The sequence below is a fragment of the Xyrauchen texanus genome, chromosome 12 (genome assembly GCF_025860055.1).
Source record: "Xyrauchen texanus isolate HMW12.3.18 chromosome 12, RBS_HiC_50CHRs, whole genome shotgun sequence".
Classification (NCBI taxonomy): domain Eukaryota; kingdom Metazoa; phylum Chordata; class Actinopteri; order Cypriniformes; family Catostomidae; genus Xyrauchen; species Xyrauchen texanus.
In genome coordinates, this window is record NC_068287.1 from 27452978 (window position 1) to 27478648 (window position 25671).

General features: G+C 37.0%; 1 protein-coding gene across 6 annotated transcripts in view; it reads right to left on the reverse strand.

Moving 5' to 3' along the window:
• Positions 1 to 4387: 4387 nt before the first annotated feature.
• LOC127652550 (potassium voltage-gated channel subfamily C member 1-like) overlaps positions 4388 to 25671 on the reverse strand; it is a 140748-nt gene continuing 119464 nt past the window's right edge. For 3 of the 6 annotated variants that reach the window (XM_052138740.1, XM_052138741.1, XM_052138737.1), the window contains one exon: positions 4388 to 5774. Coding sequence is in view for 1 of the 6 variants with exons in the window: in XM_052138741.1 (XP_051994701.1) it covers positions 5761 to 5774 (14 nt within the window). In the remaining 5 variants the exon portion in view is untranslated. Of the gene's footprint in view, positions 5775 to 6743; positions 8276 to 25671 lie in introns of all 6 variants that reach the window. The other 3 variants (XR_007971745.1, XR_007971744.1, XR_007971743.1) reach the window with 3 other exon arrangements.

Consider the following 25671-nt stretch of genomic DNA (forward strand, 5'->3'; position numbering starts at 1 on the left):
AACATCCAGGTTGCGGCAGTTCTGCCATCGAAAACGTCTTGTTGATGAGAGAGGTCAACAGAGAATGGCTAGACTGGTTCGAGCTGACTGAAAGGCTGCAGTAACTCAGATAACCACTCTGTACAATTGTAGTGAGCAGAATAGCATCACAACATACCAAATCTGGAGGTGGATGGGCCTCAACAGTTGAACACCACATTGGACACTTTATTAGAACCACAGGGTTCATAATAACCTTTTTAATTATTCCCATAGAGAGTGGTGATAAAGGCTTCATCTTCAACTCTCCTAAAAAAATGTTGATGGACAAAGATAAACATAGTGCGCTGCTTTTAATCAGCCTATAGCCATCAGTAGTATTAGTATACTTGAAAGTGCCACATAATTGCTTTGTTGTACTTTGCATAAATTCCTCTGACTTGTCAAATTCTCACTTTCTCTATACATTCCTCCTTAGAAAATCTAAGATCATCCTTTATAAATAGCTCTGTAACTAAACTACACTTCTATGAGCTGTGCATACAATGTACCAAATTATTTTGTTATGGATATTTTTGCAGATGATTCTTTCGGTTTGAAATGTAGTGTCTTGTAGCAAACAGAGTGCTTGCATTTAAATTATCTCCTCTCCTTCTACCCATTCAACTGTTCTAATTTAAATGTACAATTTTTATTTGTATTTAGTTCAGAAGCATCTTAAGACATTTGCTTTAGAAGCATATGAAGGAATTAAATGTATAATATTTTTTATGATCTAACAAGCAAAAACAGAAATGAAAAATGGTAATAAAAAACACTATTAACACTTAAAATGCCTGGTAGATTTTAAGAACACACAGATAGTAAAGGACTCTTAATAATAGGATCCATGATGCAACCTGGAGGAAAAAAAAACAGGACACATGTTGAAAATTTTGGCATGAGCTTTTAACATTTTTATTGACTTTTTGATAATTTTTTCTTTTTAAATTGGATTTCATTTTTCTAATTGTTTTTGGGCTTTTTTCCCCCTATCTGTAATGGAGAAAATATGATCAGGTAGGTTAGCATTCACGTTCAAACTTTCATACTTTTAGTAATATAATAATTTTAAAGTCTCAGTTTTCACAAACTCTGTTCAATTTGACAGTTTATTATTTTTTTCTTTATACATTTCAAAAATATAAAAGGTAAATAATAAACATTCCATTGAAACATATTTTATACAGTTCTTGATATTTTTCCCTTTGTTTATTGTATCCAGCATCAATCTAGCATAGAACTCATCTATTGTTTTAGGAATCTTCTCTTTCCCGCTGGCCTCTCTTTCGCACTCTATATCTCTCTCTGTCCCTTGGAGATTTATCGTACCGGTTGCGCTCAACAGTAGATACAGCAGCTACATTAGCTGTGATAGTGCAATGAATTCCCCCTTTAAACAAGCTAAACATAAAGACAATATAAGACAATATAATAATAATTGGTGTGCAGACACATTCTAAATGAAATGAGTTCCAAATGTTGACATTTTCCATAGATTAAATGTGTGCTGTCGCATCTGCTGCATCTATGTTCTTTCAGCTCTGTGTCTGTGGAAGCTCTGAATAGCATTAGCTACAGTGGAGGCTACCAATATTTTATACAGATACATCAGACACCAAATAACACACATATTTTAAAAACAATACATAAACAAGTAAATTAAACTTAGCTAGGAATGGCTAGTGTATAGCCATAACTATTTAGTTTTTTGGTATGGCTACATTTGGAAGTAAATTGACATCCTTTAATAGTTGTCTAGCTAGATATATTCTTCCTTTCACTCTAGGTGGCTCAGAGAGAGAAGTATCAGAGTAGAGAGTCCAGGTGAAAGAAATGTTACATCATACTGACCATTCACAAATTATTCACAAGTTATGTCCTCGTTTTATTCCATGCATGCATTATAATTCAACTTCAAACAATATGATAAAAAAAACACAAGAACAAGGGATGCAAAAAAGCTGCTTCTTCAAAAATAGAAAAGGAGAGGGAACAGGTATGAGAAGGGGATGCAGACAGGAAATAGAGAAAGAGTGAAGACTGATTCTGGCTCCGATATGTTCTGCTCCTCTCTGATATGTTTTGTATTTGGGTTTCAAGTAAAGGTATGCAAGTGTTGAGCCGTAACTGTAACTGTAAGTTGAAAAAAAAAAGAAGCTCAATCAACTGAAGAGGAGGTGCAACCAAAATTAAAATGTTCATGCTTTTTAGGAAGAAGGTGCAACACTCACTCTACACAGAAATAGGCCTTAGCTTTATTTGTTTAAAAACAGTGATGTTTCGGCCATCCTCAGAGCCTTCATCAGACATCCAGTGTTGAGCCGTTAGTCATCTCAAGGAGATGTAGTCTCACTCAGCATGTTCACGTTTGAAACACACAAATTCTCATTGCACACGTGATCCATTCACAGACAGAGCTGTCTTCAACTGATGTGGCCGATTTACATACAGAAACATTCAGGGAACAGCTTCAGGCACACTGGATTTATTATAAAGGATCAGATGAACGTGTCCCTTAATCCTTAATGACAACAACACTCAAAAATTAAAAAAGGTGGCGTTCCAACATTATTGCTCCATACCGCACAGTAATATCTGCATCTGTAGCACTTTATGAATGGCTAGAGTGATACAAGTCATATTAACCAGTCAGCAAACGCTTGTAAGATGCAAATTAAGTCCAACACATAAAATAAGGTTGTAAGATAGGTTCCAAGCCATGAAAGTTTTGGCAACATATATATCTTGCATACGCTTTGAGATGAATATATTCACATATATATAAATGCTAATTTTTAACTTGAAAAGTGCATGGGCATCTACCTGCATTGGGTAAACTGGGTCTATCAGGAGATACATTGCTGAAAGAGATGTAAAACAAGCCTGACACAAAAGTAAGGGTGAGAATGTATGTACAGGAGAGTGAATTCAGAGCACTACTAAAAAAAAAGCAACATGGCTACTACAACTGCACACATCTGTTGTGCCTTCAAGCTATGTGGGCCAGCTGCTAACAGCTTCTCACAACAGTCACCAGGTTCTGGCTCTGGGCCGAACTGTGAAAGAGCTGCATTTGTGCCATTATTTATTCTCCCTGGACACAACAGACACCAGCCAGCTGGCCTGAAGACATCGCATGTGTGTGTGTGTGTGTGTGTGTGTGTGTGTGTTTGTGTATGTGTGTGCGAGTGCGTGCGTGCATGTGCGTGTGTGTGTGTTTGATCTGCTAAGGTCTTGCTTAGGTGTTGCATAGGTAGTTACTAAACTAAGCTTACGTTATAATCAGATAGCATTGAATAAAATATATGATGATTGTTGACAGTACATTTTTAAGAAAATTGACATTTTATGGGGTATAAATCAATGTAAAGATAATGAACCCCCTAAATATACTCATTTAAAATAAACTTGAATTCCAACTTGAGAGAATCAATCAGCGGTTCTTCTCTTCTCATTAAAACAAATAAACCAATAGTCAAAAGTTTTAATCACCAAGCCCTCTTCCCACACTGGATTATGCTCATCATAAACCTGTTGCCAAATTAACCAGGAAGACCATTTAATATAGAATGGATGGTATTATAAAAATAAACAAATAAAAATCCAGTAAATATTTTCCAGAAAATAATCTAATCTTTTGATAAGAAATCTTATCAACAAGTACTGAAACATATTCTCTACCACTCAAAGAAATAAAATATTGTGAGATAATTGCTGATGACAACATCATAAGAACTACAAAACCATCTTCAGGTTTCAAATGCACCAGCATGTTCTCCTGAACATCTTTGAACTCAAATGGTGGTTTTGCTCTTACATTATGGCTTCCTGATTGGACAATAGTGCTTTTCAATGTAAGTGCTCAGAGTCTTAATGCTGAAATGGTATTTCTGTTCACACAAAGCAAATATTAATTGGATTAATTGTGTGGTCTCAGGACTCACTTTGATGGATAAAGCTTCGATTTACCCACAGAACAGATGTAGGATGAACTTGAGAAAACAAATCAACACATTTGAATGATACAAACATAAACAGAAAATTGAACCCACACCCACAGCCTAAAAATCCCCTTCAGTGAAGCAGCTACCTTGCACTTCAGACCCACAAGCATTGAAAGAAAAGAGCCCTGTGTTGGAGGTCTCCAGAGGAGCTGTTGTGCCACTGCTGAAGGCTGCCATGATAAGAGAGGAGATACAATGCTCAGCACAAACTGTGATGGGCAGAGCTGAGAACAAGGAGAGTTCAAGTAAAGGGTGAAACTTGAAGCCATGGGAGGAGCAGTAGTAGTTGAAGGAGTTCATCTCATCATTCAGTTAGACTTGGTGGGGTTTGTTATCTTTTATCCAACAAAACTGTCTTGCAATTCTATATATTTTTACATTATTATTTTTTTATTATTCAAAAACAAAATATAGAGCCTCTCTTTTTTAAATATAATATTTTTTTCTAAACTTAATAGCATTTAGCATAAATTGTTATTATTTCCATTTGATTTTGTTGTTAAGTGATTCCAACCCCTCTAATCTGGGGTTCAGGGCTCGCAGAAGTCATGCAATTTAGTCATGCTGGTAAACAAAGTGAGAAAAATGTGTTTAAAATTTTCTCTTTCTTTCTTTCTTTCTTTTTCCCTTTTGTTCCAAGTTCATCCAGTCCACGAAAAAGCCCCTCTGTCCTTCAACAAGTTTCATGCACTTTTGCTGTATTTTCTGTTCCCAGCATGAAGGTAAAAACCTGCGTTTTTTTTTTATCTCTCATTCAACTGATCCAGAGTGACTGTGTTTGATTCGCCCCATATTGCCATTTTCCTGTGCAAACAGACAAGTCCTGTTTATGAGTTTCTCATAAGTCTCTTCCTCTTTATATCATAGTCCTCACTTTTTTTCTTTTTTGTTTGTTTGTTTTTTCATTCATGCCATGCAGTTTATCTACAGTGGAACAGAAATGCTGATATTCAGAGAGCTAAACTAAGAGAGAGAGAGAGAGAAAAGAGAGAGGCTGACTTTCATTTCTTTATAATGGACAAAATAACCTTTCAATGAGCCCTGAGAAGGACACTCAAAACAAGATTTCCACAGTTTGTGCACTGCATGAGTGATGACGCTGTTGTCTATTTTAATTTAAAGCATGTGCAAGACCTCCAAAAATGTAAAGGAGGGGGAAAAGTTTGGCTGTGAACAATCTGATCAATTTAAGCTTTTGATGAACTTGAATGTGTGGTTGAATTGCATAGCGTTGAAGGGCATAATGGATATTTTTCCACACATTACTTGTATCTAAGACTGGATTGAAGTTGATCAGGTTCTGAGGGATTTTCCACTTGTTTTGCAGGGTTGCAGGTGCATTGGTGGACAAAACAAGGATGGATTCACATTCCACAAAAATAGTTCTTGCCCCTTAAAAATTACATCCATTTTCCACCTAGCTCTTCAGGTAGTCTGAGAAACTTTCTTGAAGGGTCGCACCAGGACATACTACAGTTTGTATGCTGAATCCCACCCCTGTTGGAAGAATTGGAAGAGTTCCACATCATCCCAGGATGTGGAATCTTAATCAGTTTATTGCACCAACATTCGGTTGAAATAGTTGAATTAGAGATGACTTATAGCAGGTTTTCTTCAAGTGGGTTTTTGTGCAGTGCTCCGTTCACCTCTAGATTTCTCTCTTTCGCTTCCTCTGAGCCAACTCTGACTCTGTTTTGCAGTTGGGGAGCTCTTCTTTAGCGAAAAAAGGGCCAGTTCAGAAGCTCAGCACTGTAAAAAGAAAAAGAGAAAAAGAAAGAAAGAGGGGAAATAGGAAAACGGGGGGCAGATAAATCAGTATTGCATCACATATTACATTACCTCAATATTAACACATTAAAGCTACACGCTGCTGGAGGCTATCGCAGATGACAGTCATTTTAGACAGCACAACTGTGAGAGCCAAAGCAAAAATAAAGCCAAATGCATAATAATAATAATAATAATAATATATATATATATTTTTTTGTCCATGACAATCCTTTGAACATTATTTCCTTGCAGTCATGTATCCTACCAATGTAAACAAAAAAAACAACAACATTTGTACTCATAGCAAAGCCCATCATAACATGCTTTCAAAAACAAAACACAGAAATGCAAAACTAAGAACCGTTGCACACAATTTTTGCAACAGAACCACACTCACAGAAAGATCACACACACACATATAAAGCTAAATAAAAATTTGAGTCACTGAGGGCCACAAAATCTGCAAAGTTTTACGTTCCCCTGGTCAGTTATTGATCTATTTGAAGAAAATTAATATAATCAACTGATTGCCATTGATTTTGTCTGCCCTCTAGGACTGACCAGAACAAAGCAAAAGCTCAGTGTATATCAGTGATTTCCTTTCAAACTAACACAAAGGGTGCGTTTTAAAATGACTCCGTATTCCCTATTCAGTGCCCTTATTTTGCCCAGTTTCACCAAACATGTAGTGTATTGTGAATAGCATAGGGAATAGAGAGAAAGTGCACCATATGAGCACAGTGCCAAACATGAGAAGAGCAGGAAAACAAAGTGTCACACACACACACACACACACACACACACACACACACACACACACACACACACACACACACACACACACAGACACACACACACAGACACACACACACACAAAAGACACAAAGCACACGGTCAGGCATATCACATGAGAACACAGCACACTGAACACCATATGCACATTCTTACACTGCGAAGCGTTCAGCTCCCTTCCTCCTGTCTTTGTTTCTTTCTTCCCCAAACTGTCCTCCATTTTCTGATGCCTTTCTTCATTTGTTGAAAATCCTCACAATACTCTCCCACACATTTTCCCAAACACACAATCTGTCCATCTGACCCTCAATGCTTTTAGCTCCTGATTTGGTTGAGTCCTGATTCCATTTATAGTTTTTGTAATCCACTTATAGCAGACCATTTTAATTTTAACAAATGACCTAGTATTTTTCCTTGATTTCTCATTATGTAATCCAGCATTTTTGGTTGCTATTTGGAAGCAGTAGAGTTTGTAAATGAAAATAAATGAGAGTGGCACGTGAAATGACAAATGCAGATGGGCAAGGAAACAATTTGCACAAGGACACTGTGGAAAAGGAAGACTTGTAATGAGTAATGGGGTCAAAAACAGATTAGGCTATTTTATATTTACAAATGTGCATGCCTAGACAGGACATATATAATTCATCACTTTCTGTCTCTGTCTTTGTTTTGCAATGACATCATTTTGGAAGCACTGGTATAGACAAACTAAAAGAGATATACCTGAGTAGTGACAGGGAGCGCACTGTAAGTCTGACCAAGATAGAGAGGGATCAGGGTAATGCTAATGTCTGGGCAAATCATTTTAACTGATCTGCTCTCACTATTTCAAATGCCTCACCTTTTTTAAAAAAAATTTCAATCAAATAATAGTTCTGTGCTGTTAACTTAACATGCAATCTGAGAACGAGATAATTATTTACAGTGTCCTCCCTGATTGCATGCAGCCTTATTTCTGTTTACCAGGGCATTCACTTAGCCAACTAGGAAGGGGCCTCTATCATGTGTCATATCCTCTACAACCCTGTCAACCCTGACTGTGCCTCTACAGAATACACACTGGAAACCCACAAGATGTACAAGAATGCAGCATTTATCAATCTTCAGGATTGTGTTGAAACATGCATTGCTGTAGTGAAAAGAATTGTTTCATAATCTTTCACTCTCTGTTCAGCATTAAATAGACTGATTTTACTACACATGAGAGAACAGAAAATCTTTCAAGAGTCCATTGAAACGAAAGCCTAAAATGATCATTTTAATCCTACGTATAACAAGTAAAGGGCTAAAGTCTCTTTTCTTAGCCTCTAAAGTGACCAAATAGTGCTAGTAATCTACAATACTGAATGCTACAGCAATTCATCCCCTGTGAAACCAGCAGAGGGGGTAAGAGCGGAGATTAACAGAAAACAGAGGGGTAACATCTCTGGTCTTCAAAACTATATAAGAATGATTTAAAAAGATGGATAATGTAATGTATTGGAAATGTGTGATGAGGGTACTGAACTCAAATGGACCGAAAGGAATGGACAGGACTTGAAACTGGTTCAGGGAGACAGGGGTCAGGTGTTCATTTGGGAATGTATTTGTGAAGGAAGAAGTGGTTTTTCTGTTCTAGAATTAGTTCACAGTTACTGCTTCTTTTTGCATATATCTGATAAGCACTGGGCTTTCAGAATAGTTCTCTGTGAAAAGATGAAAAAGAATAAATCATAAAATGACCATTTGCAATGCTTTTGTGCAATGTCTAACAGAGAAAATAAAAATAAAAAACAGGTACATAAAGCACATTCAAAATCTCATTCAATACAAATAATAAATATAAAACAGTTGTAATGGTCTCTGATATCTAATAGCAGTAATAGCATGCAAAACTTAACTGTACCCCCCACAGCAATCAAGTAAAAATGACATAAAGATTAGTAATAGAAATAAAATTAAATAAAAATTGTATGTACATATGTATCATGCAAATCATTAATATGCATGTGCATATGAATATACACATCCATATGTACACACTCATATAAACATGTACATATACATAAAGCTTTTCGTAAAATACACTTTCTTATCAAAACACACCTCGTAATTGTCCTATATAGACTTATACTTTTATAATATTGTTCGCAATATAAATTCATGCATGTAGAAATGAATTACAAAGTCAACTTTAAAAACTGTACATAGCATTAAGACCTTGACTAAACAGCCTCATAGAGATCATGGAAACACTGAATGGCAAAGAAAAGAGAAATGGAGCAGAGGAGAGGAATGTGAAACAGATATAAGGTAAGAAAAAAAGGTGTGCTGACAGGACCTGAACCATACAGGGATTTTAGTGACTAACCCCCTATGCCAACCTCTTTCTCTCCCTCAAAACATATCAGGTCATTCTGTATGTTTATCTCCCCTCTATTGAATTTATGAAAATATATAATGCACACTTGCATTCTTGTTTTTACAAGATACAATACATTTTACATAAATGTTTGAGAGACACCTTTTGAAAAATGCAAAAACAAACAAACAAAACTTTTTAACTTTCCCCAAACAATAATTGTTTCAAATGAACACAGATCCCTTTTCAGCTCAGCAGCATCAGTGTTCATACTGAAAAATTCATTCATATCGCTCATCTCATTCATCTGAGTCTCCATCTGCAATACAGTTCACCCAAAAATGACAATTTTGTCATCATTTACTCCCCTCACGTTGTTCCAAACCCACATTACATTCTTTCTTCCATGGAAGATAAAAGGAGATGCTAGGTAGAGAAGCATTCTGCCTAACATCTCCTTTAGTGTTCCACAGAAGAAAAAAGTCACAAGGGTGATTAAATGATGACACAATTAAAATGTTTGTGAGAAATATCCCTTTAAATGATTAAAAGTCAAACTGGACATTGCAATTACACAAAGCACACATGTGACATAGCATACATTCAACAGATTGCCCTTGGCCACAACACTAAGGCCTTAAATAGAGCATGTACATATAAAGCAATGCAGTGCACATGCAAACGATTGATGATTGGTGTTTTCCTCCGAAAAGCACAGTACCACAAAGAGTTTGCTGCCTCGATGCAGATGCTCCATGTAATCAACAACCTCTATTATTTTCTTCACACACTGTAAACATTAAAATACTTTAGGCAACATTGAGGTTCCATAAGATGCCACACTGGTGGAACCCTCTGATGAACCTCTAGCCCATCTTTTAAATGAGTCTATTTATGTACTCAAGGAACTTAAATATACACTCACTGAGCACTTTAATAGGAACACTATGGTCCTAATAAAGTGCCTGACGTGCTTCTGCTGTTGTATTCCATCCGCCTCAAGATTCAACGTGTTGTACATTCTGAGATGCTATTCTGCTCACTACAGTTGTACAGAGTGGTTTCCTGAGTTACCGTAGCCTTTCTGTCAGCTCCAACCAGTCTGACCATTCTTTGTTTGACCTCTCTCATCAACAAGATGTTTCCATCCGCAGAACTGCCGCTCACTGGATGTTTTTTGTTTTTGGCACCATTCTGAGTGAACTCTAGAGACTGTTGAGTGAGAAAATCCCAGGAGATCAGCAGTTACAGAAATACTCAAACCAGCCCATCTGGCACAAACAATCATGCCATGGTTGAAATCACTGAGATCATGTTTTTTTCCCCATTCTGATGGTTGATGTGAATGTAGAGGTGTCCCTAATTAAGTGCTCTGTGAGTGTATATTTCAAGTTCCATTGCTTGAAGGCATCATTGACAGTCTTTAAGACAGAGTTTTTCAAGAACTGAAAGTGTGTCTGAAGGATCATCAGAGGGTTTGTGAATGTGGCAAGTGAGGAACCCTAAATGGTGTCTTGTGTATGTTTTAATTTTACAGTGTAGAAGTAGATTTATTTAAGGAGGAGAGGAAAGAGGAAGAGAAAGAGAAGAAGCAAAGAGGAATGTAGAAGCTAATGTGGCAGTAAAACCAAAAACAAATGCAAAAAATTGCTTAATTTAGAAGAACTGAATTATTACAGATGGACTGTGATAAAAGATTAGTTATGTATATCATAAAATATATCAGTTCCAAGACAATAACATTCATAAAAAGTAAATAAATAGTGCTACTTTGCTTTCTGATAAACTGTTAAAATCAATACAGTCCAGTCATTTACACCCCAGATTTTCTGTTGTTTCACATGGAGAGAATGACAACAAGAAGCTTTGTGAGCTGCCATTGCAGTGATATTTTCACAGAGGTGTGCAAAGAATCTGTGTATTCAAAATTGCAACAGATTGACACAATCTGTAAAATATATGGCTCATATATCAGCATTTGAGGGAGTTCATCTTTTCATTTTCTTCTCTTACTGACCGCTGTCAATCCAGCATCCATTCAATGTTCCCTCATTTTTATCGGAACGAAGGTCAGCATATAAGAGACAGAGCAGGTAAAATAAAGAAAAACATAGAAAAAGAAAAGAAGGGGGACCAAATAGAAAACAAACTGAACTGATTTTTTACTGCATTCAAGTGATAGGAATAACAGTAATCAGAAAATGATCTTGATGAGGAAGGATAATGCCAGTGAGAATGTTGTTGATGATGATGATGAAGGTCCAATAAGTTCTTGATTTTAAATAGGGAAACTTTGAGGACACTGTCAGGTTCTCCAGTATATGCAGATATGCAGTAAGAAGTGCAGTTCAGCTTGACATGTCTTCATGTTTATGAGGAAGTACCATAGAAAAGAAAGGAGATTTTTAAAGACAGTTCCTTCATGCACTAGTTTACAAACTGAAGAGGGTCCTATGGAAAAGCAGAAGGTTATAGGCCCTTAATAGGATGGCAGCTCCTTTTTTGCCAGCTTCCAGACCACAGCTCTTTTTGTTTCATGGTTCTTGTTACAAATTTGCAGAAAGGTGCCAAAATACAAAAACCAAAATGTTAATATTTTATCTCCATGCAACAACACGATATTCTGTCCTCCCAAAATGTCAACGCAAATTTCACTTAAAGCCGCCAACAAAACTTCTAATGTCCAAATGCTTAGTACAAAAATAGCTTTTTTTGTTAAGTTCAGTCTCGGTCTCGCCGTTAGTTTACAACAGATGGTAAAGTTCATAGTTCATTGTCAAGTTTGCAGGGTTCATCGCCAGCTCCTCAGAGGTCATCATAATAGTTGATGTTGCACAAGAATTGTTGAAGCATTTTCTTTGTTCTTAGTTAAGTTGAGACCTAATAAGTTCACAAAAATGCATAATGATAATAAAGGTGTCCCCTGTGAATAAAATGTTAAAAATATCAAATGACAACCAATGTTGCTGTTGAAAGTATTCTGTATGGATGTGATTAAATGATGGCTTAGTGTCCTTGTGTTTGTTAGTTTTTTATAATAATAGTAATACTTATAATGTTTTATGGGACACGTTTCCAACTAAAAATAAAATAAACTCCTTTATCAAGTCAAATCATCAAACTCTACTCTAGCTGCAAAAGCTGTTTCATACCAGCATTGTTGTATGTTAAAATCAGAATATTTATATCCTCAAAACAATTAAATGGGGATATGGGTTTGGTAGTTTAGTTATGTTCTACTTGCCTAACTCAAGTCATTTCTTGCACACACTTGAACTACTTGCATGCTGTCTTTGACCTATGTCCTTTTCATTCCAAGCTTTGATATGAAGTGAATTCTTCAAGGCCAATTATGGTGCAAAAAGGAGATCTCAGCCTCAGAATATGCCTGCTGGATCACAGTCTCATTGTTTTTTACAACCAGCAATCAGGCAGGAACATGTGAGAAAGCCAGCTACTGACGTTCAGCTAAAGGGCTAGAGTTCCTACAGGGTGCTCATCATTACCTACGACCAGTGAGGGTTTTATCATAATAATATTCAGTACTTCTTTTTTTTTCTTTGATAAAAAGGCATAATTGCTGAAGTTACAGCATATAATAGTTTGTAGTGGCCTGTCTGAAATATTGCCAGCAGGATATGTGATGTAGTTATGGAAAATGCTCACTACTTAAAGCTTTAAATCCCTACACAAATTCACCCACCCCCTTTAAAGCATTATATATTAAAAATATATAATGCTTCAATTATATATTTTATTATATATTCTGTGCCCCCCATCCTGCCAAGTCAGTGGAGGAGCTGAGATGTTTTTAGCATCATTATCATAATTATTAATACTATTGCAGTGTGATGGTGTGTCTCTCAGGTTTTTTTATTTTATTATTATTGCAGTGTGATGGTGTGTCTCTTGTTTTTTTTAAAATGTTATATTGTTGTTATTCCCTAAGCTGCGCTACAGAATGGAGGGTATGGGGGACCGGCAACGGCGCAGGGGGCAAGGGGACTCATAGGGTTCATAGGGTGAGTTGTTGATGGGGGTGATGGGGGTCAGACGCAGTGGGGCCCCCATCATCCCCGAGATGTTATTGAGGCTGCAGGACTTCTCGTAACCAGAAGCTACAGTTAGCGAACCCAAATGGAAAATCCAAGACAGTGTTTTAGAGTGGATTAGATGTATCAGGGGAAAAAAGATGAATGAATAGAATTATGGATCAGGTAAGTTTTATGAAAGAAAAGAGTTGAATTAATTAATGGTAAATGATAAAAATTACATATTTTTAAGAAGATTTAATATAGTCATGATGGAAGTAATTGGAAAAAAGGTGTAAATGGTAAAGCACAAATCAAGAGAAAATAATGACAAAATGAAACGGATGTAAGTGACACAGAAGCAGACAGACAGAAAGACAGATAGGGACAGACAGAGACAAGGACAAAACAGGAAAATGAGAGTTATGAATTGTCATCAAGTTTTTTTGTCAAATTTGTTTTTATGGCACAGCAGTATTAAAAACAACTCTAGTCGCAGCCACATACACTTTTAGGGAGAGATAGAGCAGATGTCTAAAAGAGCAGGTGGATGAAGCACCTGATGGCTGACTCAGACCAATAGTGAGGTAAAGGGTTTAGCATCCAGGTGTTTGATCCAATCTCAGACGTTCTGATACTAGCACAGGAGTCCAACAGTGGAGTAGCAGAGGAGCTCCATCTAGTCAAAGCACTGAGGCTCACACAGCCTCAATCAGCACTGTGGGCCAGGTGAAGCTTGGGCATTTCACACCAAATGTCTTTCCAACATTAATAGCAAATTTGTCTTTTTCACGTGACTGAGTTAAAATATGTGTTTCTATGGATTTAAAAGGACTTAAAACAGCTTCACCTGACCCTGAAGTGCCTGAAAGCTTTCCTTCTACATCCATTTCTGGCAATGTTAAACATCTGGTTTCATATGTCTGACCAAACTTTCAGTAGTTTCTCTTTAAGGGTTGATTTGGACATTTTAATTAAACTAAACATTCACTTTACAGGTCTTAGTGTTGATCTATATTTTTTAAATCATAGTTTAACTCCCCACTAACTCCTCTTGTTAGTCCAAACAAACCTGTTTGACTTTCTGTCTTCTGTGGAACACAAAAAATTGATTTTGTGAAGAATATCCTGGCCACTCTTTTCCATGTAACAAAATTGAATGAGGAATGGGAGGAATGAAATAAAATACAATTGTTTATGGGTAAAAAGTAATATATTCACAATCTACATATTCAAAATGAGAATGTATGTTAATGAATGGATTAAACTGAAGTATTTTAATAAAAAGGATGACACAGTATCCATCATCTGAAAATTAAATCCACTGGGAAATGATTGCCCCTTTATGGAAAAGTACATTTCTGACAAGCTGGGTTTCCGTCAAACAATTTTTATGCGCATTTTGCATTTTAATTGCGCATAAGAAATCCTGAAAGGAAATGCTTGATATGCTAATAAACTCTCAAAATTGGCTTAAAATTGTATGCGCAAGGAGGAGGTGGATTTTCTAGAGTTTGGAATTAAGGTGATGGAAAAAGTTTATTCGCAAAACAAAGACATGTTTTGACCATTCATGTGTATGAGTGTGCAATAGCTTGATGTGACTGACCCAACGAAAGGTCAGGCCTTGGCACACAATTCTTTGGACCAAGCCCTTGACATTCAGAAGTGTTTAACCCACAGCTGGTCATTAAAATTGTGGTCCTCACAACACACACGAACAGTATTGACGACGGGCTCTCCCAGGTTTCCGGAGGCTGGCGGCGTGTTAGCATCGCAGGCCATTTCAGCCCTCATTATATCAGATATTACACTTATTCTGCGACATCTTCTGGAAGCATTTAATAAAACCAGGTACAATTGCTCCAGTCCTGCTAATAAAACTCTCCCTGAAGTAAGGAGGTCATTCAGCTGATACATCATGACAAAGCGGCTCCCTCAAGATAAAGCACATGACATAGTGGATGGAAATGTGCAACAATTATTATATTCTTTAGTCAAATATTTAGAAATGCGCTTAAATAATGTGAAAAATTTTATGGAAACCCAGATATGGAGTCCAATTCATGTCTGAAACTTTCAAACAAATGATTTGAACTGGATTCTTTGAAATAAAATCAGACTCAAAAGAGTGATTTGTTCTCAGATCTGACATCCCTACTTCTGTCATGTCATGAATACAACAAGGCAATCTGATACGGATGTTAAGATTTTCAGTGAATAACAACTTCAACATTCTGTTTGTTGCTCGCATATTTGCTATGATTATTTGGAAGAGAGTCGCCAAGATAAAAATTCACCTTTTGTGTTCCACAGAAGAAAGTCATATGTTTTTGGAATAACATGAGGGTGAGTAAATAAAGAAAGATTTATTTATTTTTTTTCTGGTAGGGGTTCAAGACTAAATAAAGAGCTCAATTTCCCCACGCCAGATTCCAAGTGACTTAATTGTCAATGTTTAACAACAAACTTGTAAGATAATTAACATGGAAATTGGATCAACATAATAAAAGTCTTAAAAAGTTCTGATTGAAGCTATACAAGAGAGTTGACTTCATCATCAAGACTTTAAAGCAGATTAAAACAGAAGTACTCCAATTACCACCACAATATCATTATTTATAACCGTGTTTGTATGGTCACCCATCTTACATCTGTCAGATCAGATATTGCTATTGCAGATATTGGAAAAAGCTGATGTGAACGGATATGGAAGGAAGAGCTGGCACATAACATAGTGGACAACCATCTCCTGACACAGAGGAACTTCCCACAAGGACACAAACACAGTGAGTTAGAATTCTGAACAAAACACAAAAGAGAGAAAAAAGCTCCACAGGAAAGAAAAACATGGGGTGTTAAGAAGGTCCTACTGTCATATAGTCGGCAATCCTATTTCCAGTCCCTTGCTTGATGTAGGCCTGTGTGTGTTTATGTGCATATGTAAGAGGGCTGCTGGGACACTCTGGGTGCTGCACAGCCACTTGTCATTCAAAATATATACCAAATCATTGCCTTTAGGAGCTTTAAAGGAAAGCAGTGGTAGACAGATCTAGGTCACCATGTTCTTTACCCCAGACCAGTAATGTAGTTTAGGCCATATGCAGGATTCGTCGTATGCCAACATATATTTATTAAGATTATGCATATGCTCACCTAAAATAAATGATGATACAACGAGTATAGGCTTTTGACCTTTTTCAATCTAATAACAAGATGCCGCAGAACTGTTAAGTGAATTGTGTTTTTTTAATTATTATTATTATTATTATTATTATTATTATTATTATCAAAAGTGTACAGAGATTCTCTCTAAACACACATGGAGCAGCGGGAGGTGGGAGCGCAACTGATGGCAAGAACAAAGAGACCGACTAAGCTGATCCACCAATCAGAACATTAATTTCAGACACGACTGGATAACCAATCATATTTTCCGTTTCAGTAAAGGGTGGGACATATCAAGCATCTAATGCTGATGCACAATTACAGAGTAACAATAGTTTGTGCAGTACATTTTTTTCCCTGCTAAAACGTAAATATATAAACGGCCAAAAGTTTGGGATAATGTAAAGATTTATCTCTTATGGAAAGAAATTGGTACTTTTATTCATCAAAGTGATATTCAACTGATCACAATGTATAGTCAGGACATTAATAACGTGACAAATTACTGTTACAATTTTAAATTTTTAAACTACTTCAAAGAGTTCTCATCAAATAATTCTCCACATGTAGCAATGACAGATTTGCAGATCTTTGGCATTCTAGCTGACTGTTTGTCCAGATACTCAGGTGATATTTCACCCCACGCTTCCTGTAGCATTTGCCATAGATGTGGCTGTGTTGTCGGACACTTCTCACACACCTTAAAGTCTATCTGATCCCACAAATCTCAATGGGGTTAAGATCCAGAACACTTTTTTCCAATGATCTGTTGTCCAACGTCTGTGTTTCTTTGCCTACTCTAACATTTTCTTTTTGTTTTTCCGTTTCAAAAGTGGCTTTTTCTTTGCAAATCTTCTCATAAAGCCTGAACCCCTGAGTCTTCTCTTTACTGTTGTACATGAAACTGGTGTTGAGCGGGTAGAATTCAATGAAGCTTTCAGCATGTGAGGCATCTGTAAAACAGTTAAAGGATGGGAAAGGAGGAGGCGAGAACCGGCTTGACGATATAAATCATAGTTTAATGGAAAACTTAAAAGACAACACAAACACACATGACGGACATGTCTGCTAACGATCTCTCTCTCCCGCACAGCCCTCTGCAGTCGACCTTTAAACCTCACGGAGGCATAATTAGCCTAATACGGGACCGGGTGTGAAGGATCACGACCCGGCCCCGCCCTCCGCCCTGCCACAGCATCTATTTCTCAAACTAGAGACTGATTAACTTATCATTTTCTTTAGTTGTACATCTGACCTTCCACATCTCTTTCTGTCCTTGTTAGAGCCAGTTGTCCTTTGTTGAAGACTGTAGTGTACACTTTTGTATGAAATCTTCAGGTTTTATTTTTTCAATTTCAAGCATTGTAGAACCTTCATTCCTCAAAACAATGATTGACTGACAAATTTCTAGAGAAAGCGCCTTCTTTTTTTGCCACGCCAGTCTATTGCGTACTGTGGCAACTCAACAACAAACACAAACACAATGTTAAGCTTAATTGAATGAACTAAATAGCTTTCAACTGTGTTTAATATAATGGCAAGTTTTTCTCTAGTTGCAAATTAGCAATTTAGCATGATTACTCAAGGATAAGGGGTTGGATTAATGGCTGCTGGAAATGGGGCCTGTCTAGATTTGACTTTTTTCAAATAGTGATGGTGCTGTTTTTTACATCAGTAATGTCTTGACTATACTTTGTGATCAGTTGAATGCCACTTTGGTAAATTAAATTACAAATTTCAACAGCAAAATCTGTACATTGTTTCAAAATTTTGGCTGCCAGTGTATATATATATATATATATATATATACACACTCACCTAAAGGATTATTAGGAACACCTGTTCAATTTCTCATTAATGCAATTATCTAATCAACCAATCACTTGGCAGTTGCTTCAATGCATTTAGGGGTGTGGTCCTGGTCAAGACAATCTCCTGAACTCCAAACTGAAAGTCAGAATGGGAAAGAAAGGTGATTTAAGCAATTTTGAGCGTGGCATGGTTGTTGGTGCCAGACGGGCCGGTCTGAGTATTTCACAATCTGCTCAGTTACTGGGATTTTCACGCACAACCATTTCTAGGGTTTACAAAGAATGGTGTGAAAAGGAAAAACATCCAGTATGCGGCAGTCCTGTGGGCTGAAAATGCCTTGTTGATGCTAGAGGTCAGAGGAGAATGGGCCGACTGATTCAAGCTGATAGAAGAGCAACTTTGCCTGAAATAACCACTCGTTACAACCGAGGTATGCAGCAAAGCATTTGTGAAGCCACAACACGCACAACCTTGAGGCGGATGGGCTACAACAGCAGAAGACCCCACCGGGTACCACTCATCTCCACTACAAATAGGAAAAAGAGGCTACAATTTGCAAGAGCTCACCAAAATTGGACAGTTGAAGACTGGAAAAATGTTGCCTGGTCTGATGAGTCTCGATTTCTGTTGAGACATTCAGATGGTAGAGTCAGAATTTGGCGTAAACAGAATGAGAACATGGATCCATCATGCCTTGTTACCACTGTGCAGGCTGGTGGTGGTGGTGTAATGGTGTGGGGGATGTTTTCTTGGCACACTTTAAGGCCCCTTAGTGCCAATTGGGCATCGTTTAAATGCCACGGCCTACCTGAGCATTGTTTCTGACCATGTCCATCCCTTTATGGCCACCATGTACCCATCCTCTGATGGCTACTTCCAGCAGGATAATGCACCATGTCACAAAGCTCGAATCATTTCAAATTGGTTTCTTGAACATGACAATGAGTTCACCGTACTAAAATGGCCCCCACAGTCACCAGATCTCAACCCAATAGAGCATCTTTGGGATGTGGTGGAACGGGAGCTTCATGCCCTGGATGTGCATCCCACAAATCTCCATCAACTGCAAGATGCTATCCTATCAATATGGGCCAAAATTTCTAAAGAATGCTTTCAGCACCTTTTTGAATCAATGCCACGTAGAATTAAGGCAGTTCTGAAGGCGAAAGGGGGTCAAACACAGTATTAGTATGGTGTTCCTAATAATCCTTTAGGTGAGTGTATATATATATATTAAACTATATACATTTATATACATTAACTTATGCAAGTAAACTGAAAATACTGCATGTTATTGTACCTGTGCTAGTATTTGATACTCTTTGCAGATGCCGGACAACTGTATCCTGTAATTAGCCTACATCAAAATGATTATTATTATATTTTTTTAGTTTTTTGCCTTTTACTGTCAGTGGCACCTTTTTCTTGTGATAGTGAATAATTTCAATTTATATTTCTTAGTAGGAAAACAATTTCACTATACACAGAAAAGCACATTATAGTACACAAATAAAACAAATAGCCATCACTTCTTAAGTAGGCTATTTATGGTAATAAAAGACAACTTTTTAACGTGAACACACTCATATAAGCTATACACTGCTTAACATTTTCTTGCCTATTATGTATGTATTAGTTTATTAATTAGAGTAATTTTCATAGTAGCCTAATGAAAGGAACATTAACAAGACCCATACATTTAAATACATATTTAACATCAAGTTACTATAACATGGTTCTTAGTTCTTCTCTACACCATGCCAGCAAGAAACTTACCCTGATATACACTACTTTTTGTAAATTCATGATGGACTATAATTACAACAGCCAAAAAACTTGACATATATATATATATATATATATATATATATATATATATATATATATATATATAGTTACAGTGCCTTGCAAAAGTATTCAGTCCCCTGATCAATTCTCTCAAATTACAAATAATTCTGATTGATATTTTATTTTAAAACACTGAATCTCAAAATCAATAATTGTAAGGTGACATTGTTTTTTGTTTGGAAATATTTTTATGAACCTTAAAAAATTGAAATATCTTGCTTGCATAAGTATTCAACCCCCACACATTAATATTTAGTCAAGCCATCTTTTGCTGCAATAACTGCTTTAAGTGTTTTGGGGTACATATTTACCAGCTTTGCACACAGTGACGAAGTGATTTTGGCCCATTCTTCACGGCAGATTTGTTCCAGGTTGTTCAGGTTGGTAGGGTGACGCTTGTGGACTGCAATTTTCAAATAGTGCCACAGATTCTCAATAGGATTGTGATCAGGACTTTGACTGGGCCACTGTAGGACATTTATCTTTTTGTTCTTGAGCCACTCTAATGTTGATGCTTGGGATCATTGTCATGCTGAAAGGTGAATTTCCTCCAAAGCTTCAGTTTTTTAGCAGACTGAAGAAGGTTCTCTTGCAGTATTTCCCTGTATTTTTCTCCATCCATTCTTCCTTCAATTCTAACAAGATGCCCAGTCCCTGCTGATGAGAAGCATTCCCACATCATGATGCTGCCACCACCATACTTCACTGTAGGAATGGTGTGTCTTAGGCATAGGAAGTGTTAGGTTTGCGGCACACATAATGCTTTGAGTTTTGGCCAAAAAGCTCTATCTTAGTCTCATCTGACCACAAAACCATCTCCCACATCACAGCTGGGTCACTCACATGCTTTCTGGCAAACTCCAGACATGCTTTCAGATGGTACTTTTTGAGTAAAGACTTCTTTCTTGCCACCCTCCCATACAGGCCAGCGTTTTGCAGTGATTTTGATATGGTTGGCGGATGCACCAGTACTCCACTGGAAGCCACTGAACTCTGTTGCTCCTTCAAAGTGATTGTTGGCCTCTCTGTGGCTTCTCTCCCAAGTCTCCTTTTTGTTTGAGCACAGAGTATTGAGGGACAGCCATTTCTTGGCAGTGCCTGGGTAGTGTGGTGCAGCTTCCACTTCCTGATTATTGATCCAACTGTGCTCAGATATCTAAACATTTGGATATTATTTTGTACCCTTTCCCTAATCTATGCATTTTTATTACTTTATCTCTAACTTCTGTGGAATGCTTTTTGGTCTTCATTTTCCTTCAGATTCACAGCTTGACCAATGATCCTTCAACAATGGGTTTTTTAATCCAGAAAATGTGATTGCAACTTTAATGATTCAAAGGTGGATGCCAATGATAAAGTAACCTGGCAGCTTCCACAGCACAGGGGTTGAATAATTATGCATGCAAGATATTTAAGTTATAAATATAAATATATATATTTCCCAACATAATACCACCAATGTCACTAACAATAATTGATTTTGAGTTCCAGTGTTTTAAAATAAAATATCAAACAGAATGAAATTTCATTGCACCATTCAGTAGTATGAGATAATTGGTCATATTATCATATTGGACATAGAGACCGGGTGCATGTTTTTATTTTATTTATTATTTTTTTTGGTGGGGTGTCCTTCATAAATTCACAGTATTCCCACCTCTTCAGACACTACTACACCACTGCACCAGACCACTGCAGCAAGCCAGATAATGACTATGCCATGGTGGATCTGAGGGAATATATATATGCAGTTAGATTATTTGTTCTTTAAAGATACAAATAAAATAGAGTGCACATGTACAGAGAGAAAATAAATAATGTGCTTTTGCTGGTTTGATTTTATGTCCTGTCCTGTGCTTGCACCTATGATATGCAAATACTACACAGATTAAAATGTTTTCTTTTCTTTCTTTCTTTCTTTCTTTCTTTCTTTCTTTCTTTCTTTCTTTCTTTCTTTCTTTCTTTCTTTCTTCACTACACCATCTTATCTACAAAACTGAACCAGATAAATGTTAGACAAAGAGAAATACACAAGTTGATTGGCTTACAGATAACAAGTCAGAGGACCAGTAAGCTTACACCATGCGAGCTGATCAGCTTAACATGCCAAATGTGAGCGAACCGATTGGCTAAAGGATAACAAGTCAAAGAACCTATCAGCTCCTATAGAGTTGCATGGCTGAACTTTGGTCATAATAACCTCCATCCATCCATCCATCCATCTTCAACCGCTTATCCGAAGTCGGGTCGCGGGGGCAGCTGCTCCAGCAGGGGGCCCCAAACTTCCCTATCCCGAGCCACATTAACCAGCTCTGACTGGGCGACCCCGAGGCGTTCCCAGGCCAGTGTGGAGATGTAATCTCTCCACCTAGTCCTGGGTCTTCCCCGAGGCCTCCTCCCAGCTGGACGTGCCTGAAACACCTCCCTAGGGAGGCGGCCAGGGGGCATCCTTACCAGATGCCCAAACCACCTCAACTGACTCCTTTCAACGCAAAGGAGCAGCGGCTCTACTCCGAGCTCCTCACGGATGACTGAGCTCCTCACCCTATCTCTAAGGGAGAAGCCCGCCACCCTTCTGAGGAAGCCCATTTCGGCCGCTTGTACTCGCGACCTAGTTCTTTCGGTCATGACCCAACCTTCATGACCATAGGTGAGGGTAGGAACAAAAATAAATAACCTGTTTATATTAAATCTCATGTAAACTTAATTTTCTTGCATTAGCGTTGATAGCTATCAAAAATTGAGCATGGTGGAAGAAAATGTAACTTGTTCACCAACCCCTATCAATCTCAAAACAAAGGAAACTGAAGATATAATTAAGACTCAATGTCTAATAATACTGCCTGAAAACACTGCCCTTTTCCTAGTAACTAACAGCACAATGATTCCAGCATAATATTTGATCTGTCAATTAATCTAATTATCTACATCACACAAGCAATAACACATATTACACTCACAAGCCTCGCACATGCAACACTGAAGGGCTTTTGTGAGATGTGAAGTATTATGAATTACAACAGTGGTTTGGTCTGATGTAATTCATGTCCTTAGCGAGACAGACTCTGTACTCCCAAAATTCTTTAGTATCTGTTTTAGAGATAGGGTAATGTTGTAATTTGACTAAATAATTAAATGTGGGTTTTCATTAATCTCTGTCAGTATAAATGCAGAAGCCAAAGCTAGGCTATGAGTGAGAATCAAGTTCTAAGAAGGCATGAAGCGCAGAGCACATTATAGCTTCATACTGTAGCTTGGCATGTTCTTTGATAGCTTCATCATGCTAATAAACCCATAGATGACAAGCCCTTGACCTGACATTGATAGAAGTCCTTTTCTGCTGTGTGTACGTACCTCATGTCAAACTTTAGTAACACTATGACGACTGTACGAGTGGCCTAGGGGTGGGATGGAAGCTGAGTGTTAGTATGTTAGTACAAATATTAACCACTGGAAGGTTTTGTTGTTGTAAAGCAATAAAAAAAAGTTTAATATACTGTGTTGAACCCTAAAGTTGTTGATTATTTTATTGTTTTAAATACTTTCTTACATCCAATCTTAGTAGTCCGTTTGTTCTAATAATGCTAAAGTAGAACTTTTGCAATTCCATTTGGCGATGCCAGAAGTGTTGAAATGACACACTTCACCTTTAAGAGACTCAGTTTCAATTAATGTCTTATAATTGTTGTCAGTAGGGTTTACTAAACCTACATACAATCTAGAATTTTGTTTTTGTTTAAGACATATGCATTACAGTCTATAAGAAAGCTAAGCATCGCTTGTGTGTTTGAGTTCATACACAGTATATAATGTCATATGAATGGTTACATCAAGGTTAATATTTGCAATATCCACTAGTGGATATTTGTTCTTCCACAACACAAACACTGGTTGTCTCATACATACATGTTACATCACATCTGCATGTATGATTTAGACACAGTATACCTTAACACATAGACACAGCACAACACAACAAATTACAGTACACAAAAATTACACAATAAACAAAGACACAAAACTAAGAAAAGATTGACCAAATAATAAAACAGGTAACAGTGATCAGATATATGTGATGAAGCACTGGAGTTCTGTATGTTATGATTAATAATGTACATTCAGAAAATAGCACCTATAAAAGTTGGATATAAATGCACTGAAAGGTGAAGAACATTCAACATTGTAAAAAGTTAAACAATTAAATCTCATGTACACATATACTTGTAGAAAATTACCCAGTGAGGGGGATTTACATGTTATATTTTTAAACAAAAGTGGTCTATGCAGCTAAAAACATAACAGACAGAAACATAAATGTGTGATGTTGACATTTTATCACTGACAGTAGAAAACACAACAAAACAACAAACGCTGTGAAAGAAAAGTACTTTCATATCATGTATGAAAGTGTCATACATGCAGGACACAGTCAGTGATGGTCAAAAAGTGACACATATCCATACACATCCCATCCATTTTAAAAAGTTCGGTTTGAAAGTCAGTAAAAACATGCTGCTTCTCAAAAACTTGCTGAAGTTCCCTCCCCTCACCTTTGATAGAAAGCAAAATTTCAACATCCTCGCACCCAAAATAAACTTGATTCAGTACACCATAAATGGAAGTTTCATTACCACAAATCTTTAAAAAAAAAAAAAAATTTGCAAATGTATTATTGATTCTCAAAACAAACAAAAAAGCATCATGCCTCTTAAATATCCATTGTATCTGTGATTTTATCAGTAAATACTGGTTAACCAATCACAGAAGCCACCAATTACACAATTAAACCCCACTTATCCTCCTGAGACCCAAGCGTGACACTGTGTGGATTTTCCATTCTGCTTTTTTAAAACCAAATAGTCAAAATACTACGTGGACAATGAGACTAAGTAGTGAATTTTTTTTAAATAATACCAAACTATATAAAGTCTTTTAGAAAGTGTTTTTTTTTTTTTTTTTTTAATAAAATTGTATATTATGTTTCCAGGAAGGTTGGTTATTCATGTTTTTGAGCCATTACAGAAATTACATCAGAAATCAGCATAATTAATTCTGATTTAAAGTAATGGCCAGCACCATCCAATCACTGCCAACCATCTTTAAATATAATTATACATTATTCATTCTAAATCTATGTACTGATTACCACTGTCCCATGTCTGCCAAATATGTTGAGTGGTCCAAACATCATCAATAACCTGAAACTGAACTTTTGGTCGGATATAAGGAGAGAATGAACTAGGCTGCATAGGAAAGCTATAGGATCCTCCCTTGCTCCCTAATTAGGGGATAACTTAACCTCCAGTGTACTGTCTGTCTTTACTGGTCTCCAAACAGTTTGATCTACACCTTATTTTCATCCTGACTCCATATAAAGCCTCTGAAAGCAAAATTTGTCATCTTTTAGATGCATCCATTGATTCTCAATCAGACACAAACAACCAGAATCAAAGTGATTATAGGATATTTTAAGGAAAATTAGCCTATAGTCCATGTTTGTGGCCATTGTGTTTAAGAGTGTGCCGTTTCAAGATAAATAGATAAATAAACAATAATGGCATACCGGACAAAACTAGAGTCTCTACTCTTTTGACTAAAACAGGTTTTAATGTAAAACCTTAACGTAATTTTGCTGCTGTTTCTCCCAAAGACAAATTCAGCTTCGATCGGTGCAATGTTGTTTTGTCACATTAATCGGTGTTGAAAGTTGAACCCTTTAATGAGTCTCCTGAACTGAGTTCAGTTTAAATAAAATAAATTATGCAGAGCCCATAACAAAGCCAAAACGTAATGTCCACGCACGTGTACACGGGGTCTCAGAAGTATAATGCAGCACTTCACTACACAACCAGGCCAGAAAGAGATATATTTAAGGAGTCTT